Source organism: Oncorhynchus tshawytscha, linkage group LG20 (assembly GCF_018296145.1).
Source record: "Oncorhynchus tshawytscha isolate Ot180627B linkage group LG20, Otsh_v2.0, whole genome shotgun sequence".
Taxonomy (NCBI): domain Eukaryota; kingdom Metazoa; phylum Chordata; class Actinopteri; order Salmoniformes; family Salmonidae; genus Oncorhynchus; species Oncorhynchus tshawytscha.
This window is the reverse complement of record NC_056448.1, coordinates 40,181,806-40,195,692: the sequence shown is the minus strand read 5'-3', so window position 1 is coordinate 40,195,692 and position 13,887 is coordinate 40,181,806. Positions and strand designations below refer to the sequence as shown.

The window sequence follows — 13,887 nt, the reverse complement described above, 5'->3', positions numbered from 1 at the left end:
GGTTCCGATCTCGTTCCTGGTACTCCTAGCACAAAAACAACAACTCGACCAATAGCATAAATCAATTGTCAACTCCAGACACTACCACACACACATCCCCCAAGGCCAAAGGAGGGAGTGGCTGGTGCACAGACATTGTGGAAACCAGTAATTGGTTCCCCATTAATCACACCATCCCTTCACATGGTTGAGAATAGGTAAAGACACATATGAAGACAATGTTCCCCTCCTGTCCTCTTCCCTTTCTGATATTCTGCATAGCAACAGGGACATGTGAAAGACAAGCCTGACCTCTCCCCTCTCTGGAACCCAGGTGACTGAGCCCCAGCTGAGGGAAGAAGTGCAACTGCCAACACCAGAGTCCAAAGTGATACATTCTAATAACAAGTATATCACATAAGCATATTATGCAGATAAGACATCTTAATTATCTATGTTACCCAACTCATTCTGATTCATCCGCCACACCAGCCAGCTATTTGTTTTGGGTGGAGAAAACAGAAAGGGAGGTATGGCAGAGGTGTGTCTACAGAGACACATAAGGTGACCTTGATTTAGAGCTCCATTCAGTCTGTAGCGCTGAAATGTTACAGATTGAGCGATAGAAATGTAAAGATCATTTCTGTTTTAGCCAACACGTACAGTATTTACCATGAATGCTAATCAAATGTTATTGGTCACATACACATGGTTAACAGATGTCAATGAGAGTGTAGCAAAATGCTTGTGCTTCTATTTCCTACAGTGCAGTAATATCTATAAAGTAATTTGATATGAGTAATGTAAGATATGTAAACATTATTAAAGTGGCATTATTTAAAGCGGAATTGTTTAAAGTGACTAGTGATCCATTCATAAAGTGGCCAGTGATTGGAATGCAGTCTCCATTAACGTGGGAACATTGCCTTTACATTTCAATCACGCTGTAATGCTGAACTTCCGCAATACGGATTGAATAGAGCCCTTAATTCCCTAATAATTACACCACCTTTTACTTGGAGGAAACCATGAATTAGGTTGAGTGAACCTGTCTTTTCCAAGTGGATTTTTTTTTAAAAAGTTCCCCGATAACAGCACTGTAATTTACACATTTATTAGAGCTACTGATAAGAGCTTGATAAAATAATAATCTGTTTGGATAAGGGGATTGCAATTAAAGGCTAAATTTTTTTATTTTTTTTATTTAACTAGGCAAGTCAGTTAAGAACAAATTCTTATTTTCAATGACGGCTTAGGAACAATGGGTTAACTGCCTGTTCAGGGGCAGAACGACAGATTTGTACCTTGTCAGCTCAGGGGTTTGAACTTGCAACCTTCTAGTCCAACACTCTAACCACTAGGCTACCCTGCCGCCCCAGATGTTAATGTGACAATTGTTTTAGAACTATTTTACCTTACGATCACTGGAGATCACTGGAGATGAATTTGAAACCAATCATATGGCAAATCTTCAGAGGCACAGTATTTATTTATTCAGTGGTACGCATTCAGTCTACATTTATAGGATCCTTCCCACTATATGACTGATATCTTAAGCAATAAAATCCCAATTTATCAATTAAAAGTTTATGGAAAAACTGCACTTGTCCTCCGTTGCTACTAAAAAGGGTCCTCGGATCAGTCGTTAGATGGGGTGATGTCTGTAAAGTGGGGCACAGATAACAAAGAGGAGGGCATCAAGACATTCAAAATGGTTACAGGGATGGAGATGCAGGAGTCAGGGCTTTGGGTCACGGGGTCTGGGATCCTCACCGGATTGTCTGCAGTGGTGGTGGTCAAGTGTCCCTATGGTGCAAGGGACCTTACCATTGAAGAGGCAGTGAAGTTGAAGGATTTCCGTGAAGACCATCCTTACTGGCACCAGGTCCAAGGTCAGCTCCATAATCACTGGAAGGGACACTGCTTCTTCGTTGTGTGGAGCACCAAGCCTCCTTCACCACCCATTGTGACAACCTCTGACAGATTCATATGGCCCCTCCTGTCAGTACCTGTTTTCAGGGAAGACAACGCTCCTAAAATATTCCACATAGTTCATACACACACTCTAGGGTCCCAGAATAGGTTATATTACATAGTGTTGCTCAAAGCAGCCAACTAAAGTATTGTGGTTAACTTTATCATGAACACAGTGGGAATTTATATCTATGATGTTCAAATTATTTCTCACTCCTTACTTGCTAAAGGCTCCATTTCCATGTCTGTACCTGACATTCTTGAAAAACAAGTGAACAATGAATAAAGATCACACAAAAACAATAGGCTCCTATAATAGATTATATTACATTCAAGTTTTGGTCAAAGCAACCAACTGAAGTAATGTAGTTAACGTAAGTTCATTTACAAAGGCGGGTCTTTAAAAATGTATATATATATATATATATATATATTTCACCTTTATTTAACCAGGTAGGCCAGCTGAGAACAAGTTCTCATTTACAACTGCAACCTGATCACACTGACACAGAATGGTCTGAGTGCACCTCCTCAGTTTCATTCAGTAGTACAACACAATTCACATCGCATTGTATCATGGGCACAGTGGGAATTTATATCTGTGATGTTTAAATGATGTCTTACCCCCAGAGTGAGAGTAAATCACTTCCAGCAGATCTCCTTGTTGAGGGTGGCGTTGATCATTTACTGCTTCTCATGGGGTGAGCCTGATGTTTCAGCATGTCACGCCTCGTATCTAAAACATTGGGAAAAGGGGACATAAAGTCATGCATCTACAAATTAAATATTTTACACAATATTCTATCATATTTGATGAGTTACTGACCTGTCCGTTCACAGGCTCGATCAGCAGTAGTCTCCACAAGAGGATCACACTGACACAGGATGTCCATGCATCATAAAGTCTGAGGGATGCACTTCTGTTGGACAACAAAGAGACATTTGGTGAGTGGTAGGTCTTTTTTAAAGCTGTATCACCATCTTTATCTGGACAGAAAACACATTATGTATCAAACTCAACACCTAATCCTCATGCCTCATTGTTTGTTTCCCAATCAACAGTCTGAATCTTCCTCTTCTGTCATGATGGATGACCTACCTTTTCTGGTACCATTTCTCTTTTCCAACGGAAAATGGCAGCTACAGACCCGAGTGTCGTCACTGGGTTTCCGGTCCGCCCATTTGAAAGACACACACAAAAAAAGGTACTTTTACTAGCTAGCTAAGTTGATTACTAAAACAGTAACATTTACATTAAAATACCATAACCCACAGACTTGATGAAAGTAACGGTAAAATAGACTGGAATTGGTTTATCTGCACATCTAAAATCTTACTATGTGGATGGGACATCTCAAATTAAATCTAATTTTATTTGTCACATGGGCCCGAATACAACCTTACCGTGAAATGCTTACTTACAAGTGCTTAACCAAAAATGTAAAACAAGAAAGAGTTAAGAAAATATTTACTAAATAAATTAATGTAAAAAATAATTATAAAATGTAACAATAAAATAACAATAGCGAGGATATATACAGGGGGTACTGAGTCAATGTGTGGGGGAACAGGATAGTAGAGGTAATTTGTACATGTAGGTAAAGTAACTATGCTTAGATAATAAACAGCAGTATAAAAACAAAGGGGGCGGGGGGGTGTCAACGTAAATAGTCCGGGTGGCCAGTTGATGAATTGTTCAGCAGTCTTATGGCTTGGAGGTAGAAGCTGTTAAGGAGCATTTTGGTCCTAGACTTGGCGCTCCAGTACCGCTTGCAGTGCGGTAGCAGAGAGAACAGTCTATGACTTGGGTGACTGGAGTCTTTGACAATTTTTTGAGTCTTCCTCTGACACCGTTTAGTATATAGGTCATGTATGGCAGGAAGCTTGGCCCCAATGATGTACTGGGCCGTACGCACTACCCTCTGTAGCGCCTTATGGTCAGATGCCGAGCAGTTGCCATACCAGCCGGTGATGCAACCGGTCAGGAGGCTCTCGATGGTGCAGCTGTATAACTGAGGATCTAAGAACCCATGCCAAAACTTTTCAGCCTGCTGTTGTGCCCTCTTTACAACTGTCTTGGTGTGTTTGGACCATGATAGTTTGTTGGTGATGTAGACACCAAAAACTTGAAACTTTCGACCCGCTCCACTACAGCTAGCAAAACAGTCCTGTAACGTAGCATCCGCGTCATCTGACCACTTCCGTATTGAGCGAGTCACTGGTACTTCCTGCTTAAGTTCTCTTGTAAGCAGGAATCAGGAGGATAGAATTATAGTCAGATTTACCAAATGGAGGGCGAGGGAGACCTTTATATGCGTCTCTGTGTGTGGCGTAAAGGTTGTCTTGAGATATTCTTCCTCTGGTTGCACATTTCTACATGCTGGTAGAAATGAGGTAAATGGATTTAAGTTTGCCTGTATTAAAGTCCCCGGCCACTAGGAGTGCCACTTCTGGATGAACATTTTCGTGTTTGCTTATGGCCTTATACAGCTTGCTGAGTGATCTCTTAGTGCCAGCATTGGTTTGTGGTGGTAAATAGACGGCTACGATTAATATAGATGAGAACTCTTGGCAGATAGTGTGGCCTGCACAGCTTATCATGAGGTACTCAGGCGAGCAATACCTCGATACTTCTTTAATATTAGACATCACGCACCAGCTGTTATTGACAAATACACAGAAACCCCCTCATCTTACCAGACGTAGTTTCCCTGTCCTGCCGATGCATGGAAAACCCAGCCAGCTCTATATTATGTGTCATCGTTCAGCCACGACTCAGTGAAACATAACATATTACAGTTCAATGTCACGTTGGCAGGATAGCCTTAATTGTAGATCTTCAATTTTATTTTCAAATGATTGCAGGTTGGCCAATTGTATGGATGGTAGTGGAGGTGTACTCACTCGCCCGACCTCCGCTGCCTTTTTCTCCATCTTTTCTTCACGCAAATGACAGGGATTTGGACCTGGTCTCGAGAAAGCAGTATTTCCTTCGTGTCGAACTTCTTAAAGAAAAACATCTTTGTCCAGTTCGAGGTGAGTAACCGCTGCTTTTTTTCCAGACATAAAAGACGGTAGCAGCAACATTATGTAGAACTTATTTTTTTAAATTAAGTTTCGGGAAAAAAAGCACAATAAAAGCAGTTGGTTAGGAGCCTGTAAAACGGCAGTCATCCCCTCCGGAGACACATTTCTGCTGTGATGGAGGAATTGTCTGGAATGCTCAACTAGATGATCAGGACAGTCTAGGATGCCCTTTGCCTGAAAAGGTGAAGTATTGAGATGAGCTATATGACTGTACTTCTAATTCTCATTCGTAAGGCCACTGAGGATGACCAACAGTGATAGGGGGATCATCTGAAAGGGAATGATATGCAGGGATGTCATTTCAATATTTTGGGCACTGGCCAGCAGACCACGATTTCTACATTCAGGTCTTAAATCTGTGACATGCGATGTTTGTTAATTTCACTGCTGTGTCAGGCTAGTTTGCCACGTGCGTAACACACCTAACTTCAGACGGCGGCTATCGAGCACATTTCCATATGCACCTAGCTAACCACAGGTCTAACCACAGACAGCATCGTGAGGAAGGCGCAGCAGCGCCTCTTCAACCTCAGGAGGCTGAAGAAATTCGGCTTGTCACCAAAAGCACTCACAAACTTCTACAGATGCACAATCGAGAGCATCCTGGCGGGCTGTATCACCGCCTGGTATGGCAACTGCACCGCCCTCAACCGTAAGGCTCTCCAGAGGGTAGTGAGGTCTGCACAACGCATCACCGGGGGCAAAATACCTGCCCTCCAGGACACCTACACCACCCGATGCTACAGGAAGGCCATAAAGATCATCAAGGACATCAACCACCCGAGCCACTGCCTGTTCACCCCGCTGTCATCCAGAAGGCGAAACAGGTGCATCAAAGCTGGGACCGAGAGACTGAAAAACAGCTTCTATCTCAAGGCCATCAGACTGTTAAACAGCCACCACTAACATTGAGTGGCTACTGCAGTCAATGACACTGTCTAAGCCATTTTAATCATGGGAATTGATGGGAAATTATGTAAATATATCACTAGCCACTTTAAACAATGCTACATATAATGTTACTTACCCTACATTGTTCATCTCATATGCATACGTTGATACTGTACTCTATATCATCGACTGCATCCTTATGTAATACATGTATCACTAGCCACTTTAACTATGCCACTTGGTTTACATACTTATCTCATATGTATATACTGTACTCGATATCATCTACTGTATCTTGCCTATGCTGCTCTGTACCATCACTCATTCATATATCCTTATGTACATATTCTTTATCCCCTTACACTGTGTATAAGACAGTAATTGTTAGTTAGATTACTTGCTCGTTATTACTGCATTGTCGGAACTAGAAGCACAAGCATTTCGCTACACTCGCATTAACATCTGCTAACCATGTGTATGTGACAAATAAAATTTGATTTGATTTGATTTTGATTCTTTGACCTAACCAAAATTGCTTGTTAGCAGCTTGCAAACAGGGCTTATCTTATCACACGGCTCCAGTGATGCCTCTCGCTTACAGAGGTCGGAAAACAATCAAATGCATGTGTACTTATCAGAGTAGTGGTTAAACGGGTATATACTGTAGCACAGACCCATCGTTGCTGCTGATCGACGGAGAGTACTACGGTTGGCTGGTTCGCTACAAAGGCCAAGATTCAAGTAATTAAAACATGCTAAAGTAGTTAGCTATGTAATTTGATTTTTTTTTTTTTTTAAAGAATTACGCACGAGAAATACACTCAATTATTTACAAAAGAAACTAATAAGACTATAATATCTACTTGCTACTTGAGATGAGTTTGCATAGAGAAATGTGCCTTGAGGAATGACGTCAAAGCTTGCCACAACATGTGTAGTTCTGTATGATAGCCACATTAGCGTCTAATTAGCATTTCGTTTTTGGGGGGGTAATTACAGGCGAAAGTTACCTTGTCCGAGAGAGATTTGCGTGGTTATCAAAACAACACGCCAGGGTAAACCTACACAAAACACAGGCCTAATATGAAGGTCTAAAATCCCTGACGCAAAAATCAATGGTGAAAAAACCGATTTGAACCATTCCCGGGTTTTACCGCTAGGTTTTCTGGGTATTAGGACTGTGATGTGGTATTCAATAGGGCCTTCTTTGGCAATGCTGACTCAACAAAATATGACCATGAAAAATAACAGATACCTTAACTCAGATGACAATAGTATGTAGTAATATGATTACAAGAAGGGCAAAGGCTGAAATTGTAAGGACTTCATTACCTTCATTACCAATTAAAATGGTCTAATAACTATGAAACTTAATTGGCAAGAATATAACAAGAATATTGTGTAGGTACATTGCTTTCTTACTTCTTTCTCCAGCAGATGGCAGACTTACAGTGCCAGCGAGACAAAGAAACCATCTGGGTATGCCATACATTTTTATTTCCCCCAATCTAGAAACCATTGAAATTGTAACACCCCACCCCCCCAAAAAAATACACAAGAATACAATTGGTATATTTTTATTGTCATCTTGAAAACACCTGTGTAATACATCATGTCACATACACATAAAAGTAAATATCCAGCTCATGAGTAGTTCATACAAGGAAAATAGAATACTGTAGGTCACTATAATAGTACAATGATGTATTATCAGTTTCGGTCCATCTGAAGACGCAAAAGAGATACAGCAAACATTTTCTGTTATAGGATAGCTATTATACAAATCAAGAATTCAAAGAAACCGCTTGACTTCTTTTTTTTTTACCAGACACGCCATTGACACGTTTTATTACTACCAGTGTGTCTCTACAGCCGAAGAGTCCGATTCAAACACTCCCAGCTACAGTACAGACATGTTGAGAACGTGTGAAAGAACAGCAGGAGAAAACGACATTTAGCAGTTGTATGGGGAATTTGTGAGAAGCTTTTGAGGGTTTGTTCACCGCTTGAATTCTAATTGTGTTAGGCTACATGGAGGAAAGGTCCCAGAGAATATTGGTGAGGTGAGCAGCTGGCGTTACGCTTGAACAGATGCGACGGCAGAATAGGGCAGGCTAGGATCTCTGAACTGCCTTCTCCACGTACACAAAGCAGAAAATGCCAGACCGAGGAGCAGCGCACTACAAACAATTGTTTCAAAAAGGTGAAGGGAAAGTGACCTGCTGTCAAGGACACCGTACTGTACATAGTAGAGTGCCAATTAACCTAAGAGGGGTCAAGGGGGTCAACATTTGATCATTAGTGTGTTATCATTAGAGCCCCTGGTATACAGAGAAGTACGCTGTTTCTCTTTTTGTGTGTGTTATGAATGGAATGACAATGCCGTTTTATGACTTATTCATTAACAAAGGCTAAAGTGACCTGTTATTAACCAGTTTGTCTTATTTCTGTCCATACTGCATATACCGTAGTAAGGCTTCATCTCTGTCTCAATGTTTCACAGAAGCTGAACAGACAACACTTCAATATCTTGGGACCCGCATACTAAGAGGGCTGTTGTTACTGCACCAGAAAACACAATATAAAGCTGTACACATGCTGAAGTCTATAAAACAACAAATAGTATATATTTCATCAAGGAGGTGGATGAATGTACAAGGGGAGGCAGCCAATCACACACAGAATTATCTCTCATTCACACGTACAGCATTCTCTCTACCACTTTGTCGACAACTGTCTTGGCAGCGGAACCATCTAGAGAGGTTTCCCGTCTTTAGATAACAGTGTTGACATTGTGAGAAAATTACTTGGCTTTCTGACAGGCTGCATTTTCTCACTATCACACATCACAGTCATGCCCACTGGGGTTCAGTTGGGAAGACATCGGAACTTGCTTTCTCTTGTTCCACTATTAGGACTCGTCTTACGTTTTCTGCTACAAAAGTAGGAGACTTTCCACTACGCCCCTGGCCCATTGAACCCCTACTCACACACCACTCGTAAAAAGGAATTCAATCCTAACAGTTATGCATGGCACAGACTGATGGCTATTCACAGAGAAACAGGCTTTTAAAATATTGCACTTATTGGCCCATTGCACCTCAAGACGAGACCTGAAGGTGCACAAATACAATACAATAAGTATACCGATATAGATATATAGAAATAGATCTTGCACAATTTCATGCAAGTGTGCTGCTGAAAATTGTTTGCTACTGAAAATGCAACGATTCAGAGGCAGTTCGTTTTCACAAGTGCAACAATCGACACAAGACACTATTTGGCATGACACTTGGTCTAGCTAATAGTAACATACCCTTTTTCACAAAATAATCTCACAACACCTAAAAACAGCTTCCTTTCTATTTGTTTTATAGCACATTGGCACGTAGGGGTCCATTTAGGATAACTGTCTCTGGTTTCTTCAAGGGAACTTTTCTATAACAATAGAAAAGTAACAGAGTCGAAAACAGAAGTAAAACATTACTGCAAGTACAGTAAATGAATGGTGAATCATGTCAGAAGGAGTGTCTAATAAAAAGTATTTGAGGTGAAGTCCAGAGAATGAGATGGTATGAATTATGGAAGTGGCTCCTTATTCATAATCCTGTAGTCACGTCAGGTCAGACTTTTGAAATATTGATGCCGTGACTCACATCCCTGAAATAGTTGTCTGGGACCTCTCCTTGGGTTCTCTGTATGTCTCACAATGTCTCTCAATCTGTATTGTTCCAGGAACTGGCATTATTATGAGCTTTCTGCTGTTAATTTAGGACCATTTCATTAACAGTCGCAGCACTGGACCTAGCACTGCAGTACGGAACCCATTTGAGGACATCCGTAAACCCAGACTGAAACTTACGGCTGACAACTGAGGATGACCTACAATGGATTCCGCACTGCAGAAATGATTAGGTCTTAGTTACTCCAGATGACTGACCAGTTGGCAGTATTGCACAGACCATTGCTTGTACATAGATATAACATTGAGAAACACATCAGAAACTGTTCTCTGCACTCACAGATGCATACTGTTTTCAAACAACAGTCATCGGGTTAGTAATCATACCACTTTACAGCCACATTAAATGTACCACTTATTTAATAAAGTAAACTGTTAAATACCACACTGGCAGTAGTATCATGACTACCTACCGATCCTACTATATATTACTGTACATGTTAGTATTAGACAACTGTTATACTATGGCAGCTAATCCACAGTCACTGAACAAACTACTTTATTAATATCCTGAGAATAAAGCCATGCATCTGTCTAACCACAGATAAATACATTGGTTCTAACCACAGATAATCACATTGGTTCTAACCACAGATAATCACATTGGTTCATTCTAACCTCGGATAGTCACATTGGTTAATTCTAACCTCGGATAATCACATTGGTTCATTCTAACCTCAGATAATCACATTGGTTCATTCTAACCTCAGATAATCACATTGGTCCATTCTAACCTCAGATAATAACATTGGTCCATTCTAACCACAGATAATCACATTGGTTCATTCTAACCTCAGATAATCACATTGGTTCATTCTAACCTCAGATAATCACATTGGTTCATTCTAACCTCAGATAATCACATTGGTCCATTCTAACCTCAGATAATCACATTGGTCCATTCTAACCACAGATAATCACATTGGTTCATTCTAACCTCAGATAATCACATTGGTTCATTCTAACCTCAGATAATCACATTGGTCCATTCTAACCACAGATAATCACATTGGTTCATTCTAACCTCAGATAATCACATTGGTCCATTCTAACCACAGATAATCACATTGGTCCATTCTAACCACAGATAATCACATGGGTTTCACATCTAGTGTGGCGATGGAAAAAATATGAAACAATATACAAACAACTAACTGAAAGGCATCACTTTCGTAAGGTAGGTAATACTTTTTTACGGTAATGTTCAATGCTTAAAAGTGACACACGCACACACACACACGCAAACACACACACACACACACACACAGCAGGAATAGTGGGAGGGAAGAAATACAGGATATGCAAGAGGGAACTGGCAACTTAACCATACACAGATCATCATGTCATTGACAGAGCATTCCATAAACAACACACTATTTTCTCTGGTTAATATAGTATATAGAAGATCCTGTATTTCTGTTTTATATAAATAAATAGATAAATGTACCGACTGACGTGACATTAGTGATTCATGGTCATCGCATACTGACATGGCATTACTGTACATGTCTATTTTTCAGTTTTGTGAACGTACAACATATGTGTCAGACAATTTGAAACATAAAAAAAATCTGAAAAAATGTACTAGGCACATCAGAAGTCAGATATGAAGAATAATACAATTTAAGGTATTACAGATCTACCTAAGGGATAATACAATATTTTGGCAATCTCATACGTCTTAGATTGTTGTCATTTTCCTGGTTAACAACCGCAGTTGGGCTGCTGCAAGGGAGGAGGGTTGTCAGTTAGCCTAGCATTGGACGTTCCTGTGGTGACAGATGGGTCAGTCTCTAAACTGTCGGACATCTTGTCGCAGATGAGGTCGACGAGACGCTCAAATGTTTGTTTTACGTTGACATTGTCCTTGGCACTCGTCTCGAAGAACTCAAACCCTAAGAGATAGAAAGGGTCAGGCAGAGAAGGGAGATATCAGGGTTTTGTCTCCGCGTGTGTCTCTGTGTGTGTGTATATTCAGTGACCTTTTTCGAAAATATTTAGATATGTATTATTATATTGCTTCACAGATTTCTTACCCTTCTGTGCTCTTTCCACCAATAAGAAAGAGGCTGAGTGCGGCGCTGTTCTGGAGTGTGTTGGTGTCAGCCAATTAAAAGTGTTTAATTATGGCCGAGCAATAGAGGAGCCTAGTGAAGGCTCTAATTAATAATACATGGCAGAGGTGTGCTCAGGCTGTCTCATAAACCCATTATCATTCTGCATCATAAAAACACTTTTGCGTGACCTACAGTATATTGAACCTATCGTCGCTGTTTGATGAAAACCATTAACAACAATACAATTAGGAAAATTCAGAAGATATTTTGAAAAGAAAATCTTGGTCCTTAAGTAATGCAATGCTCAGAGTACATTAAGGGGAGTTACTGTTTTAAATAAATGTAAAACATTTTATGGAATTGCACCACCAGGAAATGTGGTGGAGTACCCCAGATTACTTCCTTGAACCCCGGGATAACTTCCTTAGACTTCCGGACTAGGTTTTGGGATGTGTACTAGATCCCTTTCTTGAAATTCGGTTTTTGGACCTTCCAGATCACTTTTTTTTGCACACTCAGATTACTTTTTTGGACCATTCTCAAATAACCCAGTAAAAAGTTTGTAATGTTATCATTAAAAGTTTACCATCAAATACTACATTAAATTGATGCAGACTGAATCTTACATGTCTACAAAATTAGACATGCCAGCTTGGACATTCTAATAAATCATCCACTGATATCAACATGACACTTACCCAACATATTTGAGTCAAACCTATTTCTCCAGCCAGGGTTTGTCCCTTTCTGAGAGTAATGATTTGAGGAGGATATGATTGACAGCGAAGTTGTCCACTCACCAAGCTGTTCGGCCAGCATTCGACCACTATCCACTGACACCACTCTCTCCTCCTCCATGTCAGCCTTGTTCCCCGCCAGGATTACCTGGGCGTTGTCCCATGAGTACGTCTTAATCTGGGTGGACCTGTGATGGCACAGGACAGAGACATTCAATCACTGAATCTCCAAAATTCCCATACATTTCCCAAATTCCCAAAATTGCATGGATTAAATCCTTTTTTCCCTCATCAATCTACACACAATATCGCACAATGACAACGTAAACACAGATTTTTGTCATTTTTGCAAATATATAAAAAACAACTGATATTTCACATTTACACAAGTATTCAGACCCTTTACTCAGTACTTTGTTGAAGCACCTTTGGCAGCGATTACAGCATCGAGTCTTCTTGGGTATGACGCTACAAGCATGGCACACCTGTATTTGAGTAGTTTCTCCCTTTCTTCTCTGCAGATCCACTCAAGCTCTGTCAGGTTTGGACGGGGAGCGTCGCTGCACAGCTATTTTCAGGTCTCTCCAGAGATGTTCGATCCGGGTCAAGTCCAGGCTCTGGCTGGGCCACTCAAGGACATTCAGAGACTTGTTGTGAAACCACTCCTGCGTTGTCTTGGCTGTGTGCTTAGGGTCATTGTTCTGTTGGAAGGTGAACCTTCGCCCCTGTCTGAGGTCCTGAGCACTCTGGAACAGGTTTTCATCACAGTTCTCTCTGTACTTTGCTCCATTCATCTTTCCCTCAAGCCTGACAAGTCTCTCAGTCCCTGCCGCTGAAAAACATCCCCATAGCATGATGCTGCCACCACTATGCTTCACCGAAGGGATGTGATTGGCAAGGTGATGAGCAGTGCCTGGTTTTCTCCAGAAGTGATGCTTGGCATTCAGGCTAAAGAGTTCAATGTTGGTTTAATCACATCAGAGAATCTTGCTTCTCATGGTCTGAGAGTCCTTTAGATGACCTTTGGCAAACTCCAAGCGGTCTGTCATGTGCCTTTTATTGAGGAGTGGCTTCCGTCTGGCCACTCTACCATAAAGGCCTGATTAGTGGAGTGCTGCAGAGTTGGTTGTCCTTTTGGAAGGTTCTCCCATCTCCACAGATGAACTCTGTCAGAGTGACCATTGTGTTCTTGCTAAGTTTAGCTGGGTGGCCAGGTCTAGGTAGAGTCTTGGTGGTTCCAAACTTCTTCCATTTAAGAATGATGGAGGCCATTGTGTTCTTCGGGACCTTCAATGCTGCAGAAATGTTTTGGTACCCTTCCCCAGATCTGTGCCTCGACATAATCCTGTCTCAGAGCTCTACGGACAATTCCTTCGATCTCATGGCTTGGGTTTTGCTCTGTAGAGTCAACTGTGGTTCC

At 41.0% G+C, this 13,887-nt stretch overlaps 1 protein-coding gene and 1 long non-coding RNA gene across 4 annotated transcripts in view; both read right to left on the bottom strand.

Annotated features, from left to right (window-relative positions):
* Positions 1–1,449: 1,449 nt before the first annotated feature.
* Positions 1,450–7,130, bottom strand: LOC112236040. 3 transcript variants are annotated; one of them, XR_002951152.2, is made up of 7 exons: positions 6,942–7,130; positions 3,053–3,114; positions 2,780–2,873; positions 2,578–2,689; positions 2,175–2,212; positions 1,753–1,988; positions 1,450–1,640 (listed from the first exon to the last, which is right to left on the bottom strand). It is a non-coding gene; the product is annotated as an uncharacterized LOC112236040 (long non-coding RNA). The 3 variants fall into 3 exon arrangements; XR_002951151.2 differs by having other exon boundaries at positions 1,450–1,988; positions 6,942–7,128; XR_006079476.1 differs by lacking the exon at positions 6,942–7,130 and adding an exon at positions 4,858–5,516 and having other exon boundaries at positions 1,450–1,988.
* A 362-nt stretch (positions 7,131–7,492) lies between these two features.
* LOC112246754 (ras-related protein Rab-3C) overlaps positions 7,493–13,887 on the bottom strand; it is an 84,683-nt gene continuing 78,288 nt past the window's right edge. The window contains exons 4-5 of the mRNA XM_042302644.1: positions 12,531–12,655; positions 7,493–11,568 (exon numbers count right to left, since the gene is read on the bottom strand). Coding sequence (XP_042158578.1) covers positions 11,378–11,568; positions 12,531–12,655 — 316 coding nt within the window. The 3' untranslated portion in view covers positions 7,493–11,377. The remainder of the gene's footprint in view (positions 11,569–12,530; positions 12,656–13,887) is intronic.